This window comes from Mixophyes fleayi, chromosome 7, assembly GCF_038048845.1.
Source record: "Mixophyes fleayi isolate aMixFle1 chromosome 7, aMixFle1.hap1, whole genome shotgun sequence".
Lineage (NCBI taxonomy): Eukaryota > Metazoa > Chordata > Amphibia > Anura > Limnodynastidae > Mixophyes > Mixophyes fleayi.
This window is the reverse complement of record NC_134408.1, coordinates 137,841,431-137,866,439: the sequence shown is the minus strand read 5'-3', so window position 1 is coordinate 137,866,439 and position 25,009 is coordinate 137,841,431. Positions and strand designations below refer to the sequence as shown.

The window sequence follows — 25,009 nt, the reverse complement described above, 5'->3', positions numbered from 1 at the left end:
CAATGAAAGCTGCGTTTGTGTACATTGTAAGCTGTCCAATTCTGAGGTGGCAGAGCCGATATTGTAGTTCAGGGGTTGCCATGGTAAGATACAGTTTTCTTATTACTATTGCAGAGCACATTAGGCGTTGAGGAAAATGCAGTGTTTATTGATGCACATAATGTGACTGCCCCAGCTCCTTCCATCTCCCACAAGCCAGCTTTGTATTGCCCACGTTAGATGTCCATATCACATTGTCATATAGGCATCTATTTTCTTGTCTGTGTCCTTTGCATACATCTGATCATTAATCTGATTAAACACTGTGATTTTTTTGTTTTTGATTCTTTCGTCTTCATGTGTTCTATAGGCCAGGTATTACTGATGGGTTATAGTATAACGTATTACATAGATCTGTGCTATATATAGTCTGTTCTGTAGTATAGATTGATATTGATCCATGGATATTTAATAGGGAATCATGCCTTGCAATATTGTGTACTGTTCTTAAAATATATACATTTTTAGATTTGGTGACTCAAACCCCTAAATATTGAAACGAGTCTTACAATTTCATATCAATTCCCCATAGATGCAGCTTGCATCAAGTACCACTTTAGCAGGTATATAAACATAAACTTGCTTTTCCCAGGTATGTAATGAGATAATGGAATCTAAAAAACTCATATAAATTAAAAATGAGAGAGAAATTGCTTTACAGAAATATATACACTTTGTTATTTTCAGTGATGCACATGTTCTAATATATATAATTTTACAATAGTGAGCATGCTCCTATAATAACATTCTATCTATCTGCACAAACAGAACATTGCCATCGTCTATAGTACCATGGAAAAATGGCAGAACACAAGTTTGGCATTACTGAGCAAAGCCATTCGACATCACTACATATAGGACATTCCAATGTCTTTACGTTATTCCGAGAACAGTCGTATACAATGTACATTGGCTATAAAACATATTCACATTTTTGCCATTTTTCACATTTTCTTGCATCATGGAGTCACAATGGATTTATTCGGAAATTCTTACCACTGATAAACACAAAATACTCTAATGTCAAATGAAAAAACACAACGACTCTAAGCCGCCCCTACCATTTGTATTTATTGGGGGGTATTCAATTGTTTGTTTTAACGCGCTAAAACAAAAAAAAACGAGCGCTCTAAAAATATTACCGTTAATATGGTAATTACTCGCTAAATTTCATCTCGCCAGCTCCCTGAGCAGCGAGCTGAAATTCAGCCCGCTGGCAGCGAGTAAGTACCATATTAACTGTTTACGCGCGCAAAATTACCGTATAATATGAAGTTTTTTTAGAGCGCTCGTTTTTTTTGGTTTTAGCGCGTTAAAACAAACAATTGAATACCCCCCATTGTGTCTACTTTGTATGTCCCTGGTTTATGTATGACCTGTTCTCCTGGAGCTGCGGGGCACTATGGTGCCTTACAAATCACAGTAATAATATTAGATTTAAGGCTTTTTCTTAATTACAAACAAAAAACAAACCATTAGCCACATACATGCTCATCCACTCCTTTATATTGATACTTGGTAGCAGAACCTTTAGCTGCAATTACAGCTGTTGGTCTATTAGGTTAGTGTCTACCTCCTTTTCACCCATACTTCTTTGCAGCATTGCTCAAGTTCATCAGGTACTGGGATGGGGACTAGTGGTGCACAGAAGTTTTAAAATAATGCCACAGTTTCTCCATGAGAATGAGGTCTGGGTATTGTCTTGGTGGCCTCCCAAACCATTACCCTTGTCTCACAGATGCATTGTGGATGCTAAACAAATTCACAGTTGTGTCTTATTCTCTCCTTTTTATGATGAACTTGATTGTATTTGGTTTGATGATATAAGTATTTGAAATCTTCCCTGATTGGTGCTTCTCAATATCCCTTTCTCAGATTTGCTTTGAATGCTTGATTTTCATGATGATGGCGTAGTGTTTAGCACTTCTGCCTTACAGCACTGGGGTCATGAGTTCAATTCCCAACCATGGACTTATCTGTGAGGAGTTTGCATGTTCTCCCCGTGTTTGCGTAGGTTTCCTCCGGGTGCTCCGGTTTCCTACACTCCAAAAACATACTGGTAGGTAATTGGCTGCTAAAAAAATTGACCCCAGTCTGTCTGTGTGTGTGTGTGTGTGTGTGTGTGTTAGGGAATATAGACTGTAAGCTCCAATGGGGCAGGGACTGATGTGAGTTCTCTGTACAGCGCTGCGTAATTAGTGGCGCTATATAAATAAATGGTGATGATGATGCTTTACGGAACTGTATTCAACAAGTGTTTGACCTTTCACACCAATATAAATGTATTTGTTTTGAAACAGCCATTGTACTCAGATGTGTTTCGCTTATTAATGGTACCTCGAAAGCTGATTTTTTTTATTTTTTTTTTACTGTATCTTAGCAGAAGGGTTGACAACCTATGTAATCAGTTAAAGCTTTTTTCATAATTAATTATGAATAGAAAAACTGCATAGTTGTCGTTTTTTTATTTGTCAATAATTTTGTGTTAACCAGTGGTAAAATTTTCCAAATCAATTCATTGTGATTCCACGATGTAAGGATATAAAATTTGAGCTTGTTTGGTGGATTATTTTACATTTATTACATTATTATTAAGGAGCTCTTGTATCATGGAGATTATTTTATGAAAGTCAAAATAGGTGTCTGGAGATAGTGGTAAGATGAGATGTTACCACCTAGCGGACAGATCTCAGATCGGCCTTATGGTAGCTAACTAGTAATGCCGTGGAGTCCCCAATTTATAATAGAGTCTGTACTATTACAGCTGTCGTTAAGTGTGAAATAGAACGGCAGTTCTGTTCTTAGTGGTACACTAACCACAATTAAGAAAGTTTTCATTTATGAATTTGCTAAAGGAGTTGTAAAGAAAGTTATTTTGCAATAATTTGTACAGAGAGGTGTTCCGTACATTCCGTGACAGCGCCTGCAGCAAACAGTTGAATGGACCATTGCTTTCATTGGCCTTTCAAAGAAAGATATATGTACTAAATTCCAACCCCACCTCCATCTGCATCCTTCCGTATTGCAGAAAAAAGTAATGTAGACAAATGTGCAATAAAAAAGTAGAAGTTGGTTGGGGACCACTTGTGTTTACTTTCCTGCACATAATACAAATAGGGAGAGACTCGTTCTTTGTTGTTCCTTTAAACTGGCCTGATGGACAAGCAACCAGATCTGTGTCCACTCCTGCCACACACATTGGACAGATCTGGTCGTTCTGCAGTCAAATAAAACTTCTAGAGACATAGCAACCTATCAGGGCTGTTGGCAGTTTATTTCTGTCTCGTTGCGAACAATGAAAAGCCTATAGGGCTTGTGTTCTTGACACATTGCCGGACAAAATGAGTTGTATAATACTATACTATACTATAGAGAAACTTCTGGCTGATGTAATTGTTTGAAGTCAGGACGTTGCTGCCATGAGATGGGGTTGTAAAGGATTACATTGGTAGGGGGTGAAAAGAGACAGGAATGGAGGGATAATCCCATTCTTCTATCTTTCAGAAATTCGTGGAGACATGTGACATTTATTTCCGTGACATGAACGAAGAACAAGATACTTAGATTCTACTCTTCTTGGAAGACAGGTGGGTTTACGTTTACGTTTTCTTGGTTAAACGTGATTCTTTCTTTTTGGGATATTCTTGTAAGCTCGACACATACCAGGCGCCAGCTTGTCAATGTCTAGAAAATGCCAAGTGTTGGTTTTAAAATTGTTGCTGTTCTGGCGCTCATATGCTCTTAAATCAATCCTAGCTCTCAGGTGTGTGGGTTTTGTAGAATATACTTCATTTCTTATGATTGTGCTTGCTATGAAAGTGCTTTTAATTAAGGCTATACAATATTCAATATATCTTGGTCATTATTGTATATAATATGTTATGGAATTTTGTTGCCTTTGTGTAACATTAATAGACATCATCCATATAGACTCACTCGCTGGTTTGCACAGACATCCGTTCCTGAGATGTCAGGACCTGTGGCCATTCTCCGCTCCAGAACCTGGTATGTTGGTACCCAGGAAACCAAGTCTACAGTACTACAGAGATCTTTCACCAAATCAGTGTTGCAGATCTACACAATGGCCAATATCGATGGTACAAATCACTTGGGGGTTTTGGATTTTTGTTTTGCTTTTTTCCAACAACCTTCCCGGCTCTTTCCTAAGCATATATCACTACAAGCAAGAAGAGCTGTCACATCTGGGTATCATGACTTCGTAACTAAGTAATGCATACATATTCCGGGGTACTTCAAATTACAACAGGGTTCTTTTAAAAAAAAAAAAAAAAAAAATCAGTTTTACATACTGATAAAATAATGAACAAATGAAATTTGTACATACGACGTACGTACGAGTTTAACTAGAGTGTGTTTTTTCCCCCCTTAGACATAATGCTAAATTTATTGTGCTATTTGTTTCTTTTATATTTAATTCTAGACGCTATTGGGCCGATTCATTGCATCACTCCACAACAGTTCAACCGTGCACATTTTTCCTCGCAACCCACAGAGGTGCGCGAGAAAATAGCGACGTTAATGTGCCGTAGTACCCGGAAAAGTGTGCAGCTGATTATCGCGTTGGCTCATCACTGGTGCTTGAATCGGCCCCTGTGAATAATAGGTGTACACTATAGGATTCTGATATAATAGTGGAAATGCTGTCGATGTATGTGATTTTTTGTTTTGTTTTTTGTTTTGCTTTTATTTTCATTTTTAGTTTTATTTATTTTGTTATTATTTTGTTATTATGCCAAACAGAAATGCAAAGAACTTGTTTCTTTTTAAGCGATTCAAGCTGTTTGTTGCCTAGCTTGCAGAGTGTCCCCTTCTTCCCAAACACAAATAAGTAATATCAAAGTATATAAATTGTGGGGCTAGTCTAATATATTAATATACAGATAGGTCAGTATTTATAATCCATTCAGAATTTCAATCCTTTGCTGTGTAATTTTCCCTTTGAGGTTTTTTTTTTTCTCATGTAGATTCAAAGATATATCCAAAGGTATACGTGTCTAAAAAAACCAAAAAGAAGTAAAAACATATGTTGCAGTAAATCAATACAATTTCCTACACTACGTGGAATATTGCACTTACTCAAAAAGTGATGTATCATTCCTATCATTCCTGTTTGTGAAGCCCAGTGAGTATACTGCCTCTTCTTCCAACATGATCCTTGTGATCTCCAGTGCTCAGAGAAAAGCAGGAGACAACGCAGCCCGATTCAGAGGGAGATGTCTGGCCGTTTGCGTAGCATATATTTGCGTGTTTCCACACCGCGCTGGTTAGAAAGTGAACGTAGACAACTTCAGCTATTCAGATCTGCCAACTTTTTGCCAATTATGACTCCTTATGACGGAATGGGTGTTCTAACTTAGGCAATGTACAGTAAGGGCGCGTTCAAGCAATTGTGTACAGATTCAGACTGGGACGTAGACGCAGATACAGATAGAAAAGACGTTTCATTTGCGAACACCAGAGCTAGAGAAACGCTTGTAAGTAGAGGTTTTGCGAATGATTCGCAGACGCTCACTGAGACTTTAGTAGTGGATCACACATAAATTAGTATTTAGAGAGTTGTTGTAGATTAGTAAAAAATAATTGTTTCTCTTACAAGCACTTCAGGAAGTTGTTCCTGCTGTATTAGGTTATTCAAGTTTAAATGATGCTTCATAGCAATTGTGTTCATAACATATAAAATAAAAGGTGTTTGTAAATGTTCACCAGTTGCACGTAAGTGTCTGAGGATTGCATCGGTTATCAAGTGTGTTCTGCTGCTCATTCAGTCCTGACTACGGAGTTCATACATATAGACTTACGTGAGCATTTTCAAATCCTGGTTATGCTTGTATACCATTCTGATTCTACTTGTTTAGACGGTCAAATTTATCAGGGACCAGTTGACACATGGGGTTGCACTTACACATTTTCCCACAGATCAATATACATCAGATAGAAAGTCATTGGGAGACCTCTTCCTTGTGTATTACCATTTAATGATTGCATAATCCAAAACACAATGGTACACTTATATTACATGTTAAAACACGAGATTAAAATGACCAAACCCTGTGGTCTGACAGGTTCCTCGTGGCTCTCCAGGTATCTCCCACCCTACACGTTCCAGAGTGTTTCACACTATAACACTGTTCTCTTAAATAAACATTTCAGTCTTGCATACTAATAAGAGAATCACAAACTTTAAAATTAAATTTAGAATTTAAACACCTACAGGTTTAACTAGAGTGTGATCTCTTTTCTTCACTAGGATCATACATATTTCTAAACTGATTGTTTATATATATTATTTACAGTGTAAATGTCCTTTTTTTAATTTAATCTTCTTTTCATTTATTGTATTTATGTTCTTAGTGTATCTTATAGAAATGTTTATTCAATAGAACTCTGCTGTAATTTGAAGTTCCCTGGAATGTGTATCACTGAATTAACACTTTAATGATTGAAGTCCTAATACTTTGTCACCAGATAAATACTCAGTAATGCCTGTTCCTACTATGATGCGCTTTAGAGCCGGTGTGAAAGGCTTGAAACTTTGTGCAAAATCTTTAGCGATTGGCAGCATTGATATTGGTTATTGTGTGGATTTAGAGGGAGTTCCGCAATATTGATTTGATAAGTTATTGGAAGCGGAGCAGCACTGTTGATTGATTGAGAGATATATCTGAATTCTACCAATGAATATTGTTTGTTTGCAAAGTGCTACATATACATAACACATGATTTTTTACATTATTTATACCATACTGTACACATTTGTAGTTTACTATGCACATTGACACTTTTTGAGTGTCGTGAGCCTGTGTACCAGAGTAGACGTTAAACATATACACTACTGGACATGATGGAGGTAGAGACACTGTGTCTGATTCATTAAAGAACAAAAAGGAGTAAATTTGATCCTGGACAAACTATGTTACAATGCAAGGGGTGCAAATTAGTTTATTATTTTGCACATAATTTAAATACTGTCTGTTTTTTCATCTAGCACACAAATACTTGATAGCTTTATTTTTAAACTAAAATTTAAAGTTGATCTAGGACATGCCCTACCCCAATTATAAATCTGTCCCAATATTTTTAATTTACCCCCCCCCCCCCCACCCCCTCCAATGCAACATAGTTTTGCATAGATGCAAAGTTACTACTTTTTTTGCTTTACTTTCCTTAACTAATCAGTCGCACTTTTGCTTTTTTTAAATTATATTTATTATGTTGTTATGTTACAAGCTAACTAAATAGCGCTCCAATTACAGTTATTGTACCAACTCTTTCCCCCCTCGCTTGTCTGTACTAGGGTATATTAGTAAGAGATACTAATCATACTTTACCCTATTACTGCAGGTTTTACATTTCTACTAATGCGTACAGCTTTTGTATAGGTTATCCCTGATCATACCACTTATGATGACTATAATCTACTATACTGTAATAGCACGCAGTATGGCCCTAGAGATGATCAAATTTCATAAGAAAAGACTTTTTGCAGTGAAACAGGCCACGTTCTGGACATACAGTCCCTGGGCCTGATTCATTATGGAAAGTAAGGCATAAAAATGAGTAACTTTGCATCTTAGCAAAACCATGTTGCATTGGAGGGAGATGCAAATTTAAAATGTGATGACAGATTTATAGTTGGGGTAGGGTAGGGCATGTTCTAGATCAACTTTAAATTTCAGTGTACAAATAAGCTATCACGTATTTGTGTGCTACATGAAAAAACAGCCAGTATTTAACTTATGTGCAAAATAAAAAACTAATTTGTACCCCTTGTATTGTAATATGGTTTCATCCAGGAGAAAACATACTAATGTTTTTGCCTTACTTTCCTTAATGAATCAGGCCCAATGTACTGTACACATCATACTGATGTAAAAATCAAGACACACATACGAAAAATCAGGACAAATTAGGATATGTCCCATATCTCTACAGACATTCCTGCAATGTGCCTTGGCACACCCCTAAACTGTTGGGCACCTTTTCCTTAAATTAAATTGGCACTGTAGTTTGAAAATCGAGACTCTCTGTATATACATAGGTATTGTGTGTCATTTTTGAGTTGCATTTAGCGGATAACCATTCTGCACTGTATTTGTAAATTAACATTTTACTGAATTTATGGTTCATAATTAGAGCTGGGTCGGTGACAGTCTATTCATTCTGCTGTGTGGTGTGCTTAGGGTAGGCCTGGGAGCACTTGAGAACAAATCCCGTCAGCTAAATTTCAAAGCCAAATGGACAATGTATTGTACATTTGTGAATGTTTTTGCGGAGCTCTCCCTGTGGCACATTAGAATCAGTTGTAGGTGGCAGAAACTCCAAAACTTGGGAATTCTGTTAAATATTATAAGTGTAGCATCCTACAGCCATGTCCTGTTAGGAGTAGAAGGGGGGAATTCAATTGGCCGCGTTACCTGCGCACTGTTATCGTTAATACGGTAATAGTGCATGTAATTACCATTATTACGGTAGTTATAACGCCGGCTTTTTGCTTGCAGTTCCCTGATCTGCGAGCTGAAAGCCGGGCTAAAACTACCGTAATAATGGTAATAGTTTTAGCGTGACGGTACTTCGGGGGGAATTGAATTCCTTCCGAAGAGTCTACAGTGGTTGCTGCCACTGCAGGATTACAGTAATAAGGTGGATAGTGTCTCTTACTAGTACACCAGTGGCAAAAGTGGAATTTTAAATGTGGCAGTATGAAGAATGGAACATGATAATTTTACAATGAAGGCAGTGGCAGAAGTTGCAGCATGGCATTACCACAGTGTAACCTCTACTTCCACCACTGTGGTATACGGTAGTTTAGAAAAGAGCGTCAGAGATGAAAAAGTTAAGTGAAACTGGGGGTCCCCATTTAATTTTGTGATCCGCAATGTCCTTATAAGAGGCGCACTCAGCAGTCAGTGTCTACCTAGTGATATTTCTGCCTGATCTATAGACAACCTGTCACCTAATAGATAATACATTTACTTGTTGTGTTGCATTACACAGTGACGAGACTGAAAGAGAAAAGCTTAATCTACAACTGCACTAACATGTACAGACATTTATTTCAACAATAAAGTGTACAATTGTATTTATTATGAAAAAAAAAATAGCCAATGATACCCCCCTAACGTTACTAGTAATCATAACCCTAAAATACAGCATTGTGATGCTAGTGTCTCTTTAAAATACAATCCCAGCTGTTTAAACATTTAGTTCTTTCTCCGTGGTCATTGACAGTCCCTCTTCTCTGGCTTAAAGCATTGTCTGAATATTCCCTTTCTTTCCTTTTTTCTTGTTTGCTGTCCCTATTGTATGAAATGTCATCGCTGCACAGTCACACGTTTCATTTATGCTTTTATTGAGAACCTATGTTTTCTTTTCGGTGTTTTGATTAGCCAGTGTCATTCCTGTTTACACGTTATGTTACATGGAATTAGTATAGGGCTAGACCACCTTGTATTTGTTCCAGTTAATACGATGTGATTACAGATGTGTAAGTATACTCTCTAGAAGCCACTTGGTGACCGTGCCGTGCCTCTGTTTCTCCGTATTCAGCTATGTTTATGTGACCTATTTTTTCCTAGCATAATTTCTATAGCAATAAGTAGGATATTTATAGATAGCTGGTAAATGAAATGGGCTGAGTTTTAACCATTTCTTTATGTGTTTACGCTGTATAACTTTACACATTGAAATGCTACAGACCTATGCTTGTCAGGAAGGTCTTATCTGTTATTGAATTGATAAAGAGGATGTACCATCTTTTTGTAGATTTCCATAGAATTCATCTTGCGTTGTATATATTTCATTGATTCCTCCATTTCTTGTTACGTACATTACCTGTGCAAAGCTAGTCCTGCTTGCGGGAGGTTTGTCTATACATAAAAAGATACAGGACACAGAACACTGACCACTAAGTAAGACCCCTCATCTTCACTTGCTTAAAGAAGACCACAAACAAGAGTCAATTATTGAAGCTAGCAATGCACAAAACATTAGTTATCTTATTGGTCATAGGTCAACCTCCCTTAAAAACAACTTAACCTCACATATTTGTGGATGATTGTTTAGGGGCTCACAGATCTCCCCCCAGTTCTCTGCAAATTTAGTCAAAAATTCAACTGGTGACAACATGCGTATTTCTGTACAGATCTTGAAGGGCTTATTTTGTACTTTTGAGATAAATTACTGTGTGCAACCGAAACGGTCTTTTGAGGCGATCAAAATGGGAACTGATAGGATATTGATACTGTAGAGAGCTTTGGCTACACCACAAAAGATTATCTATTCTCACTCTTTGAAAACACCATAGACATTTTTTTATTCCTTGTTCAGCACCGAAGAGCTTGGAAATTGAGGCATTCGTCACTGAAAACAAGGCTGTACCTGGCAAAATGCACTTGGGTATTTATGAGAGGCTTATGTTCTCTAGAATCCTATTGAAGTGGATGGAGGGGTGTTTTATGAGTGTGAGGAACCTATCAAGCATCAAATTGCTTCAAATATGCTAAAAAAAAATAAAATCCATTTGGGCATAGCCTAAAAAGAACCAGCTATTTTCTTATACAATAATAGGTTTCAGTATTATTTAAATATAAAGTTGACAGGTCCTCTTAAAAAATATACGTTTATGTGAAGCCCTCTGTTTACGTCAATCCTCAACTAAGGGTCTAATATCATCGCTCTACCATGAGCTTGCTCCCCCCTCTTCAAATCTTAGAACTCCCCATGAACTAGCCTGGGAAGGGGACCTTGGTGAAGAGCTGTTAGATGAGGAGTGGTCTGAGATTCATGAAAATGCTGCCTCTAGCTCCATTTGTGTCAGAATTAAAGAGAATGTTTATAACATCTTATACCGATGGTACTATGTGCCTTCCCGCCTCTGCAAAATCCTTCCTGACTCGTCCGATCGGTGCTGGCGAGGGTGCTCCCATGAGGGCACATTCCTCCACATATGGTGGTCGTGCCCAAAACTGTCAAGCTTCTGGGTCGAGGTTAGAGACCTGATTAATTCAATCCTCCAGGTGGACCTTCCACTGGAACCTAAATTTTTTCTCCTCCTTGTGGGGGCTCCCTCGGCATCCCGACATCAAAATAAATTGATCAGGCACATTGTCTCGGCAGCGACTTGCCAAATATAGGCAGACTGGCGCTCGCAATCCCCTCCCTCTATACAGTCTGAAATTAATAGAGTCTGGCAGACGCAACGGATGGAGTATATGACCAGTATTATTCTGAATACCTCGAAAGCCTTCACCAAGGTTTGGGACCCATGGTTATTACACTTTCAGGCGTGTTCACCTTTTTCCTAATCCAATTCTATCATCTCAGCTCCTCTTAGGACTTCTCCCTTTTCCTACGTTGGATCCAGTCACTTTTTACCTTTTCTCTTTTTTCTCCTTCTTTTTCTGTCTACTCTCCTTTCTTTTTTTTATCCTTTTATAAAACTCAGGTCATTTGTTTCTCCTTAGTCTAATAGTTCGGTTGACTTAATGTCTTACATGCTCTACGCTGGTCGTAGTTTCGATAATCTGCTGTGAATTTCTCTTTATTACTGTTTTATTGACTGTATTCACTATGCCAATCGTTCTTTTTTTGTTATTCTGACCTTGCAAAAATAAAACAATTTTTTTTAAAAAATAAAAAATATACGTTTATGTGCCAAGACCATAGAGCGTGGAATTGCTCATATCGGAGGCCATTGCGCCATTCCCAGCCCATGTCTATCCCATTGTTCATAAGTTCATAAACTCTATTCCTTCTGTTTGTTTAGTATAGTTGTAACATGTCCAGTTTATCCAACTATTGCAAATTATAACCAGGTTAAAAATAAGTAGAAGCTGGTAATTCACCTGTGCAAATGTTTCCAGCTGTAATCACAGGGGTAAGCTGTCTTTAACGTCAATGTATATGTCATGTCTCTTTCTAGGAGAGAAGAGCTGAAGAAGTGTCCTGGGAATTATTGCTATATTCTGGCTACAGGTTGCAAAATAAAGAGAAAGCAGAAAGGATGCGGCATATAAAGGGGTAATCTGCAAAAACATCTCTATTTCGCCCTGCGCTGACATAGAAAGATAAAATGTTTATCATATATGTGTATCTGTTATCGTACAGGCTACAGCGCATGGACGGACTTAACCCTTTCACAGCTGGGGGAGACAACCCCCTTCTAAGAGGTTTCTGTTCCCGGATCGGGGTGGGATATCCGAAAGCTATGGCATATGAAAACAACGATCGATTCTTCTGACTTGTCGTGAACTTTATTTACCAAATGCACTTTGTGCGGTTTACACAACTGTGTAGGATTGGTCCTCTCAAAGACATGAGTACTTGTGACATGTCGAAGTCCTCTTTCTGCTGATATCTTGGCTGAATCACAATAAGAAAATGAATGGTGGAAAGGTATCTGACGGAGGAGACAATGACCGCGTCCCACTATCAGTGCAAGTACCGGTGGGCTGGCAACGACGGGTGGACCAGTGTGGCGTTCTCTACGTTAGGTGAATATTTTTGGGCCTTTTTAAATGCGAATTTATGTTCCCTCTATCTAAATAATCTGCTGTGCCTCATTTTGTTTCTCCCTGGACATTGTATGTTGGTGTTAGATGTGGGATTCTTGAAGCATGTCAACGCAGCTCCAGCAGGGAACAGGCCAGAATTTTAGGATTTCATTAATATGGTGCTTTCTCAGCTGCATGTTTGATTGGTATAAGGTGTGTAATGCTGACTACCAACCCAAAATGCCTTCCATAGAGCATCCATCACAGTTAATGTTATAGTTAATAACCCCTGCATCTACTTTTCTCTATTTTTCCCAGCTCTTGTGCCCGGTGAAGGAGTAGGTGCAGATGCCACTGTGGCTGATTTTTTTTTACCCCAAACAATAGAGGTCCTGTGCATGGGATCTCGGTGGTTTTAGGGTGAGGAGTGTCGTTCATAAAACTTTTTCCTGGCTTTCTCCTGTAGATCTATAATGGAATATGTATGATTTATTTGCTAATTTTGGTCTTTAGACTGAAGAAAAAAATAAAATTATACCTTAAAAATGAATGATCCCTAGAGCAAGACAAATCTTAATGTATAGTGTCCTATATATAACATTCCACTTAATGATGTTTGCTGGTTGAGAGAAACAATTTCTCAATGTTATTACAATAAAATTCATCCCATAATTTGCAGAGCATTAAAGGGATTGTATGTCTTCCATTTTCAGGCAAGGGGTGGACACTTTCCCGGGGATAGTACGTCCACCTATTTTCTGTGCGGGAGGTTTTTTGTTTTTTTTAAGGTGGGATTGCCCAAAACTGTTTTCGTGCAAAACTCTACCAGAAGACTTTACTTTTCAGCTTTAAATTTATCTTCTTTTCGCTCTTTGCTTTGAAGATTTCTTTTAATGCTTTGTACTACATTAAATTTGTCTGATTGATTTGCGTTTATGGTTTGTTGCCAATGCTGATGATATACTTTATTGGATCAATACAGATAATCTTATGTTGTATTGAGAGCCCTCAAAAGCCTCTGCGGCTTTATCTCCAACTTCCTAATCTTTGCAGACAAGAACACTGAATGTTCTCTCTGTGGCTTTATGCCGCTTGCTGATTACAACCTGTATTTTTCTACACTTTGCCTTTCATAGTATGCTGTATTTTAAGCACTTACACTGCTATAGTACGAAGGGAAAAGTGGTATCTTGAAAGTAACAAAGTTGAGTATATAATAATTGCTTCACTTGATACACTTTTGTCCTCATCATACAATTTATTTTTATCTATAACAAAGATATATGATGTTTGCTATTTAATTTCTTTGCTTTTCTTAGTTCATTTCGCTTTATTGAAAATATTGGAAAATATATATAACAAGTTAACCCGTGCATGATACTCATGCATTCTAGTCAAATCAAGCTACTTAAGGTGTTAAAAAGGTTCTTGTCATGCATTTGGGCCTAGCCCAGGCCTCCTCAGGGGAAGAGCGTTACTTCCCGACGCAAGCGCCTTTTTTAACGTGGTTTTGTCCACATGTCACCACCTTATCATTTTTCTCCATCACCTCATCCTTCATCTTCATCGCCACATCCTTCATCAAGCTACTTAAGGTGTTAAAAACTCCCCACTGTCACCCTCGGCAACCACCAACCACTCTCAACTGCCACTTCTTTAAGAAATATATAGGTCAGCGTATAACTCTGCCCAGCAGGTGGCGCTGCAGCTTGGTTTCTTTTTTTTCACACACGCCACTAGGCATTTATATAGTAGATGTTTACCTGCCTCGTGAACTATTTTAGACAAATCTAAATACAAAAATAAGCTGATTTAATGCGAATCGATCTGTTTATACTTCCTTTGCAGCCCAAGCGGATCCCATCTGTCATGCTTGGACCAGGTGAAAGCGTATCTTCTCACGGATGGAACCTGCAAGTGTGGTCTGGAATGTCCTCTTATTCTACCGAAGGTACTGTTACTGGATCATCTGGTTTAATTGCCAAAAGACCTTCGTAGCTTTCCCTAACAAAATTTGCCTTCAGTTACTGAAATAAGCATGTAGAGCAGTGGTCAGGGAACAGGGGTAAATTACCCCAAATGGGGTAAAAATTAAATTCCTGGGGGTAATGCTGCCGATTCACATGCCGTCAGTTGGATTGTAGACCCCTTTAAATGTGAAATTTCTGTTGTACCAGAAGAGCCTCAAGGGTTGGCAGAGGCACTTCTTGAGCTTCGATGCAATAATGAAGCACGTATTGCATTTGAAAATAAAGCAGATCAGTCATATTTTTGGATGTCAACAGCTGCAAAGGCATTTAAAATTGCGCATGAGGAGGCAGTCAAAAAGTTGCTGCCTTTTGCAACAACCTACCTTTGGGAACAAGGATTTTCCACTCTAACGAACATAAAAACAAAGCAGAGAAATCGATTGGACGCTGAAGACTGTATCCAAATTGCTCTGACATCAAAATGCCCCAATATTGATGCTCTCGTATCAAAAATGAAGCAACATCATTTCTCCAAAAGCTGAAGTTTTGAAGTTCAAGCTTTCAAATAAATTTTGAATAGATTCAATACAATTTTGAATTGCAATAATTAATAATATATGATATATATATATAAATATATTTGGGGGTAAAAGGTAAAAAAGTTCCCTGACCCCTGATGTAGAGGATAGCTCTATTTAATGACTGATTCCTTAATGTAGCTTGTTTTGTGTAAAGTACTTTGCTTTGTGCTCCAGTTTCCAGGCACAACCTGTCAAACACGAGAAGATATAGTATATGGACCACTTGGCTGCCACATTGTTTACTGGGTATCATTGGGGAAATGGCTTTCTAATAGAGACTATGGGGTTGATTTAGCAAACCTTCTAAAAAGGAAATGTGGAGGTGTTACCCATAGCAACCAATCAAATTCTAGCTATCATTTATCATCATCATCATTTATTTATATAGCGCCACTGATTCTGCAGCGCTGTACAGAGAACTCACTCACATCAGTCCCTGCCCCATTGGAGCTTACAGTCTAAATTCTAAACATAAACACACACACACAAACGGAGAGAGAGAGAGAGACTAGGGTCAATTTTGATAGCAGCCAATTAACCTACCAGTATGTTTTTGGAGAGTACTAGATGATCAGTAATGGGTAACAGGCGTCCCTCCGAGCCTTCACCCTCGATCCCAGCTTCTTGAAGAAGAGAGGCCCGCACCATGAGGCCCCTGAAGTGTATCCGCTTCCCATCACTGAGATAGATGATAGCTACAATCTGATTGGTTGTTTTTGGCAACGCCTCCACTTGTGCTTTTAAGAAGGTTTGCTAATCCTACCCCTGTACCTTCAGATCAAAGGAAGTCATAATAGTGCATTTCATTTAATTTACATAATAATTTTCATAAATGAGGTTTGAGTTTGTGTATTTATCCTTCAAAATATCTTAGATAAAGCTGTTATCATGTGGTATGCACTGCAGGCAAGTCTTTCCAAGACTTATATGGCCTGTAACTGAGGGCATGATAGACTCCTATGTAACAGAGGGCAATCTCTATCACGCCAAATATCTTGTCAGAGTTGTGATAATTAACACATGTATATTTGTGTTTGTGTACCGTGACTGTTGTAGGTGTTTAATTTTGACCCTGGAGCTGCTGTGAAACAAAGGACGGCAGAGGACGTTAAAGCAGATGAGGATGTGACCAAGCTTTGCATCCACAAGCGTAAGATCATTGCTGTGGCCACACTACACAAGAGCATGGAGACACCACATCCCTCACTGGTGTTAACGAGCCCTGGGGGAGGGACAAGTACGTTTTTTTGTGGGGTTTTTTAAATGGAATGTACCAAATAGGAGTTAAAATCTTGTTACATCAATGCTTTTTTTATTACAGCTTTTTTATATGATATAGATTACAGCTTAGTATTTTGGTTTCTACTTCCAAATTAATAACATGACAGTTTTGTAGGGAGGAGCAGAGTGAGAGATGGCTGTGTATACTATACAGAGAGGACAGAGGGAGAGATGGCTGGGTATACTATACAGAGAGGACAGAGGGAGAGATGGCTGGGTATACTATACAGAGAGGACAGAGGGGGGGATGGCTGTGTATACTATACAGAGCGGACAGAGGGAGAGATGGCTGTGTATACTGAGAGGACAGAGGGGGAGATGGCTGGGTATACTATACAGAGAGGACAGAGGGGGAGATGGCTGGGTATACTATACAGAGAGGACAGAGGGGGAGATGGCTGGGTATACTATACAGAGAGGACAGAGGGAGAGATGGCTGGGTATACTATACGGAGAGGACAGAGGGGGAGATGGCTGGGTATACTATACGGAGAGGACAGAGGGTGAGATGGCTGTGTATACTATACGGAGAGGACAGAGGGGGAGATGGCTGGGTATACTATACAGAGAGGACAGAGGGGGAGATGGCTGTGTATACTATACGGAGAGGACAGAGGGGGAGATGGCTGGGTATACTATACGGAGAGGACAGAGGGTGAGATGGCTGTGTATACTATACGGAGAGGACAGAGGGGGAGATGGCTGGGTATACTATACGGAGAGGACAGAGGGGGAGATGGCTGGGTATACTATACAGAGAGGAGCAGAGTGAGAGATGGCTGGGTATACTATACGGAGAGGACAGAGGGGGAGATGGCTGTGTATACTATACTAAAGTAGACTTTGTATATTATGGATAGTATAAAGCGAGTAGTGGAGTGAGAGATAGCTGTGTGTGTGTGTGTATATATCTATATATAATATATATATATATATATATATATATATATATATATATATATATATATATATATATATATATATATATATACACACACAGAGAGAGAGCGATAGATAGATGGATAGATATACAAATATATATAGAGATAGATATATACGTGTGTGTGTATATATATATATATATATATATATATATATATATATATATATATATGAAGAGGAGGAGCAAGATGAGATATGTGTTTTCTAGAAAGGAACAAACTGAGGTAGCTATGTTATATAACAGCAGAGTAATTAGTTATTTGTGAGGAAGTTTCAGAAGAGTATATTCATCTTGGTAATGGGTAGAAATGTTAAGCTGGTATTTCCATATAAACTGTGTGACTGGATCACTTATAAATAACTTATGGTATAAATTTATTCAAAGAAAATAGCGCAGGGTGCTCATTTATATAATTGCCAATGCACTTATTTTTAATATTGTGTATATTTTGATATAGGAAATCTTTATTTCTAAGACCAGGGGAGAAAATTTGCTTTTTCTGTTTTAACCTTGCTAAAAGGAAATGAATTATTTCTAATGTATATATCTGATACAATAAGCCTTTGTTTAGAAAGTCTTTTGTATATCTTGGTGTATATCAAACCCCAAACATTGGGGTTTGCAACTTTTCTTGGGGAATTCTTTTTTTTTGGAGGAAATGTTTATTCTGCAAATTTTGGAAGAAAGCACCCATGCTAATCTCATGTTGATTAGACCTTTTGTGAGTGTCCAATACCCCTTAAGGGAAAGGAAGGGGTAATTAGACTTGCTGTCAGATGTACACTGTATCCAAGATAAGATGCAGGAAGTCACAGCAAGGTTTTAGGATATCACAGATAAGCGTAAATATTTTTACCTTTGCATTGAATGTAAATCCATGTTTGGGTAAACAGGTTGCATCCTGATTCTAAAAATAGCACGTGAGGCTGTGTCTAAAACTGTATAAAAAGAGAGCCCTTGTAAACTGAAATGTATCATTCTGATGTTCCATCTGACCTGACCACTGATACCTTTAATCAATGGAACTGTCTCTGTCAGGACACTTGAGCGAAATAAACATCACTCTCTGCTTCAAGACCCTGCTTGACAACTTTTTCAAAATTGCTGTAATCCTGTGACCTACATATTAGACCCTAAATCTAATCCATCCTCCGGCTGTTTCTGAGGTTTGGGCCCAGATCTCCAATACCACCACTCTGCAGCTAACCAGCAGCTCTGGCCAGTGTGATAGGCCAGGGGGATCCATCTACAGCACCCTGATCCATAGTAAGCAGTCAGGGGTACCAGCCCAAATGTATTCGCACGGGAGTACACTAGCAGCGACAGTTACTCAGAAGGAACGTGGTTCTGGATGCCATAAAGGAGTCCTTTGGTGGCAGCAGGCTCCTCCTTCTGCGGCAGGCGGGGAGTATTCGGAATAACGAAAGGGGACGGTGGCAAAGTAAGCCCAGCCGGTTCCCAGCAACAACAGACAGGGTGGCATAGGCGGTTCATGCTGTCACAAACCGCAAAAACTTTGACTCTTATGGGTATGCCAGAGATCCTAATTCTAATGTCAGCCACCTCTTTCCCAGAGCAGCCAAACCCCAGCTAGAAAATCATAATAAACATGCTCCTAATAGTAGTAAAGGAGATAACAATGGTCAGAATATAAGGCTCTGTGAGGCTAGCAGAGACTTCCAAGCCCACCCCCCCTCCCCCCTGATTCCTTTACCTCTTCAGCACATACCCTGCCTTAACTTTCTATTTACTCTCAGCTCTCTATGCAAAACACTGTTACTCCCCAAAGTCACAAGGATGACCCTGATATTGCAGCATCTACTTACACAACATCCATCATTTTAATGGTTACCTCTGAGTCTATTTAGCTTTGGGAAGTTGTGTGATTGCCCAGTGTTGTTTCTGGGGGGGTTGCTGGTCAGTATTTGTGTATGTTTGTGTGGACAATGAGTAGCCTTAGTTTGTGGTAGTGGTAGACTGCACGCGTTTATCTAACGTTTCTGTCTGGTTTTCCAATTGTTTCTCTTTTTCAACCAGTGTCTGAGTCAACAATTCCACATCTGCGAATGACTGGGTCAACTGCTATTAATAATTTAAAGCAATGTTGAACCAGAAATGTTAAAGATTTATAGTTCTGACAGGAGATAAAAATATATACGTAACTGATGTGCAGTTTTACTTTTCTCAGAGACAGAGCTCTGCCCAGTGAGCTATTAAAATACTGGGTGCGCTACTTACCCAAATTAGGGGGAAGGGATTTTTATTTGGTTCAGTGACTATCCAGCTAATTTAAAAACCTGCCTTGCACAACGACTTTTTGTATTATTATATATTAGCTAATAACTCTAATTATTAATATATTTCATTTCTTTGTGCAGATTCTGCTCCCGTGGTGTCCACACGTGCCGCAACCCCACGATCCATAAGGAATAAATCGCATGAAGACGCTGTCAGTTCTGTGCTGCCAGAATGTAAAAACCCATTTAAATTGATGGTTAAAGAACATGTGGGCACTCAACCGCATGACCTTCATTCCATGTATCCACGGCAAAGGTTAATTAGCAGTAAGCATGGACAGAAATCGCCATTTCGTGGGGGCCATGGAAGCATGCCAAGTCCGGCTTCATCTGGATCCCATATTTATTGTGATGGGTCTGCTTCTCCCAGGACTGACCCATTGGGAAGTCCTGACACATTTACAAGGAACAATCTCAACTATCATGTTCCACTCAATTCCAGTCCCATTCATGTGAACAGGACTCCCATGTCGCCACAATCCATTATGTTGCATGGTTCCCCTGTGCAGCCATCGTGTGCAATGGCTGGTAGGACGAATATGCCTCTGTCCCCCACTTTTACTAGCCCAGTGTTGAAGAAAACCCTTTGCAATTATCCACCCAACATGGATATGTCACGTGCAATGTTCCACCATAAACCAACACAAGGTCCCCCACCTTCCCTGCCACCACCGCCGCCGCCACCACCACCTCCACCACCACTTTGTGCTCTTCAGAAAAAGCCATTAACGTCTTCAGAGAAAGATCCACTTGGTATTCTAGACCCCATCCCCAGTAAACCAGTTCTTCAAAACCCTGTAATGAACACTACCACGTTTCATCCAAATGTTCACTCTCAGGTACCTGTGATGAATGTAAACATGACACCTGCTGTTGTTCCTTTGCCAAGCAATCTCCCTTTGCCAACTGTTAAACCTGGTCACATGAATCACGGTAATCACGTTCAAAGAGTTCATCCGGCCTCGACATCCTTATCTCCTTCACCGGTAACTTCCCCAGTTCACTCGATGGGTCCCGGTCTTGGAAGGATTGAGGCATCACCCCAAAGATCACGCTCCTCTTCCACATCATCCGATCATGGAAACTTCATGATGCCTCCATTAGGAACACAACCTACCTGTGGTGGCCTCAAAGTTCCACCACGTTCTCCAAGACACACTATGGGTTCTCCAAGACCATCCATGCCATCAAGCCCTTCAATGAAACATGATGGACATCATCCATACAAAGACATCCATAACCCATTGATAGCTGGAATGAGCAATGTATTAAACCCTCCAAACACAGTTTTCACCCCACCTTCGGCTGGTAACACTCCGATTAAGAGTCAGATGGGTTTGCTGGGGATGCCTTTAAATCAGATCTTGAACCAGCATAACGCTGCCTCTTTCCCTGCAAGCAGTTTACTTTCAGCAGCAGCCAAAGCACAGCTAGCAAATCAAAATAAACTTGCTGGTAATAATAGCAGTTCTGTATCTGCTGTCAGCTGTGGCAGCAATGATGGAAATAGCACTTTACCCACAATGTTTCCTCCAGCCTCCAACGTCCTACTACCCCCACCAGAAGGACAGAGCGGCCGGGCAGCTCTGAGAGATAAGCTGATGTCTCAGCAAAAGGACTTAAGAAAAAGAAAACAACCTGCGTCAACGGGGATGAATCTACTCAAGCCACCACCCATGGATAATTCGGGCCTCCAAAAACCTGTAGCGGATCTGTTGAGGAAACAAGGGCAAAATTCATTTCCAATTAATTCAATGTCACAACTCCTCCAATCCATGAGTTGTCAGAACTCTCACATGAACAGCAATAGCAGCACCGTTCCTGACTCCAACATGAGTTTGCCTTGCTCTGCCAACCAGCTGAATTATGACAACAGCCTGAACTCTACTAATCTCCATAATTCACTGGCACACACTTTACCAGTTAGAGGGGAGGGTGTCTCCTGCCAAAATCTTAACACTAACTTAGTCCATAGCAATCCAGTCCCTAACGTTCATCTCACTGGACTCATCAACCAGATGCAAAGCGGCAGTGGTTACGGGATGTTACCCCATCCAGGGAACCCTTTACATCTCGCCCCACCCCAATCAAGAATGCAGACATCATCCTCCATACCAATGTTATCCAACAGCATTGGTAACTGTTCTGATTCAGGTATGCTCTTCACTTGAGTATGCTTCTGTGTATGCCTGGGTTCCTGCAGTCATACCTTTACACTGCTATTTATAAGTAATTAATTTATATCTATATATAATATGAAAATATTTAATTGCGATTTTCCTCTTGTGTTTCTGTCTTATTTTATATATTTTTTGTTCCGTTGTAGCATAAAATAAAATAAAAAATAGGTTAGATAGAGTTAACAGAACGCTGTTCTGGATGGGTCTGAAATCAGACTGAAAATGTCATTCGCATGTTGGGATTACAAAAAAAAAGTTGTAAATCTCCTTTGCATGCAGAATGCATGTCCTATAACAGTGTTGGCTAACCTGTGACACTCCAGGTGTCACTACAAGTCCCAGCATGATTTGCTAATATATAGCAGCTTATTGCTGGAAGGGTATGCTGGGACTTGTAGCACCGGGAGTGTCACAGGTTAGCCAACACTGTCCTATAACCTAAAGCAACCAATCAAATCTCATTGATCTCTACACACTGAGCTAAAAAAACTGATAGCTGATTGGTTGCTGTGGGTTCCAGCATATCATCGTTCTTTTGCATCATATTATTAAATAAGCCTCAGCATTGTACAGTTTTACTTTGCTTTGCTCAGAAACAGAGCACTGCCCAGTGAGCAGTTAAAATACTGAATGCTCTACGTACCCATCCCTCTCCTGTGCAAAGTAATGGAGGAAGGGATTTTTATATTACTTCAAAACTCCTGACATACACTGTAAAACCGTTATGTATTTACAAGTACTGTCATTATACTCAATAATAATAATTATGCTCATATAGGTATGATTTGCTGCACACTTGTTGGGATAGCACTCTTTGTTACTCATGTTATGAGATGGGATTAATACAAGGTGTGACTCCTTTTATGATATACTGTGATCCCTTCTCACTTATATAGTGGTATAAGTTTAATACAAGAGAGGATTCTGTTGTTCACTTGCTTGAATAAGATTGATACAGGATGTGGTTCTTTTTCAATCATTGGTTGGTATAAGATGATACCGGGTGTGATTCAATGTCCTTTATGTGCTGGTATAGGAATGTAAACACAAAAAGAGTGAATCTTTATGTTTGTGTTGTCTAGAATAAGTTAGGTTTTTGCCAATTATCACAACTTGACCGCAAACAAATTGACTAATAAAAGTGCTCTGATGTTCAGTTGATATCCCTCTAACATGTTCTCATGTGTCTGCACAAAGAAAGAGAGATTCATCTTAAACACGTTCAACTACCGGAGCCCGACCTGCTCCAGATTCTATAAGACCATAGTGACTCGTCACTAGAGCCATTATTATTATATACAGTATTCCTAATAAACGTGATGTTCTGGTGTAATCAATACATCTACATGAAAAAGTTTTTGTGTGTTCCTTAGTTTGTTTTTGTTATATGTTTGTGTTTTTTACACTAATTTTATAAGATCAGAGCCCTTTTACTGCACAACCAAAATAAGGTAATGTTCAGTGTTCTTCCCAGCACCTATTTCCCGGGGGCTTCACCCGGCTGTCTCTATTTGCCACCCAACTCTTGGAGCCCAACAGAATCCTATTATAATAGAATAAACCATCGGTTCTCCTATTAGAACAGGTACTATGTGAGCACTACAGCCAGCAGTGTGTCACGGGCACTAGGAGTCTTTACCCAGGGATCACCAGGTGGTAGGCTTACCAGAGCAATGTAGATGGTAATAGGGTACTCTGGTAGCAGGGTGATCACGGAACAGGCAATGGTAGATGATGAGATGCTCAGGAAAGTCTATGACTAGCAGCACTGGTAATATGGAGGTAATAATACACGAGGAACTGTATGGACAAGGGCATGTGAAGGTAGTCAGTGGTCTGCGATAGCAAGTTGTACCACTGCTATAGTGAGGAGGAATGTCCAACAGAAACGAGGAGGTGATGAGAGTCAGCGGTCTGCGGATAGCAAGTGGTACCGCTGTCTGAGTGAAGGAATGGAATCCAAGTGGAGGTATCCGGGTAGTCAGTGGTCTGCGATAGCAAGTTGTACCACTGCTATGTGAGAGGAATGGAACAGGTGATACAGGAACAGGGATCAGTGGTCTGCCTTCAGCAAGTTGTACCACTGAATATATATGTGAAGAGGTGTACGGGGAGAGACTGCAACACAGGATGTACACGGGCACCTTAAACACGATCCACAGTAATATGCACAATATATATATAAATGACTGAACAGGTCTGCAAATGTAGAGAGTCTCTTGAAGTAATCCAGCACAAGATAACACAGTCAATGATGGCAATAGACTCAGCGGATTGCAGACTCCAGAGGAGAACCAATATAGTCCAGCAAGATATGCAATACACCAGCACAGTCAATGAGAAGTATGCATACCGTGGTTCAGAAGTAGGCAGTCAGATAGGAGTGCAGCGATACCTGAGCGGCAGGAGGCCGGCAGGATGAGAAGTCCCTGGATGTATGAGGCAAGGGTCTAGTAGGTGCAGCGCACAGGTAAGTAGACCAACAGGGACACGAATCCACAGGAATCAGTAGAACGTGGAACTGGACTCATGGAGGACCCAGGAGAATAGAGATGATCTAGCAGAGGAGTAGCTGATGAGATACGAATCCAATGCTGACAGGAGGGTAGAGACCAGCGGGACACAGGAAGGCGTGGAGAGCGGATCAGCAGTAGATGGACGATAGCGCTGACAGCAGCAGCAGGACTCTGCGGACACACGGAGGTAACCAGTAGCAACCAACAGGTGCCAATAGCGATGGAACACGGGAGAGCAGAGTAGACCAGGAGCTGTTGATCACGGAGAGTAGCGGATGGCAATAATAGCAGCAGTCTCGAGGAAACACGGGAGAGATGAGATGAGGCTGACGTGCACAGGAGCAGCGGATAGGAATCAGCTAGCAGTCACGATGATGAACACAGGCGAGTTGCAAGCTGGAGACTGTAGTGCACGGAGGCAGCGGTTAGGAATCAGCTAACAGTCACGATGATGAACACAGGCGAGTTGCAAGCTGGAGGCTGTAATGCACGGAGGCAGCGGATAGGAATCAGCTCACAGACTCGATGATGAACACAGGCGAGTTGCAAGCTGGAGACTGTAGTGCACGGAGGCAGCGGATAGGAATCAGCTAACAGTCACGATGATACAGTTGATGGTAGAAGTGGTATGAGAACCACAGTAGTAGAAGTGGTTTGGAAACCACAGAGGTAGAAGTGGTTTGGAAACCA

The 25,009-nt window shown here is 40.0% G+C and overlaps 1 protein-coding gene across 2 annotated transcripts in view; it reads left to right on the top strand.

Moving 5' to 3' along the window:
* Nucleotides 1–25,009, top strand: part of MBD5 (methyl-CpG binding domain protein 5) — a 54,859-nt gene that overhangs the window by 12,434 nt on the left and 17,416 nt on the right. The window contains exons 2-7 of one of the 2 annotated variants that reach the window (XM_075180922.1): nucleotides 3,544–3,626; nucleotides 11,981–12,078; nucleotides 12,166–12,551; nucleotides 14,400–14,502; nucleotides 16,159–16,252; nucleotides 19,705–21,777. In XM_075180922.1, coding sequence (XP_075037023.1) covers nucleotides 12,439–12,551; nucleotides 14,400–14,502; nucleotides 16,159–16,252; nucleotides 19,705–21,777 — 2,383 coding nt within the window. In that variant the 5' untranslated portion in view covers nucleotides 3,544–3,626; nucleotides 11,981–12,078; nucleotides 12,166–12,438. Of the gene's footprint in view, nucleotides 1–3,543; nucleotides 3,627–11,980; nucleotides 12,079–12,165; nucleotides 12,552–14,399; nucleotides 14,503–16,158; nucleotides 16,340–19,704; nucleotides 21,778–25,009 lie in introns of both variants that reach the window. The other variant, XM_075180921.1, reaches the window with a different exon arrangement.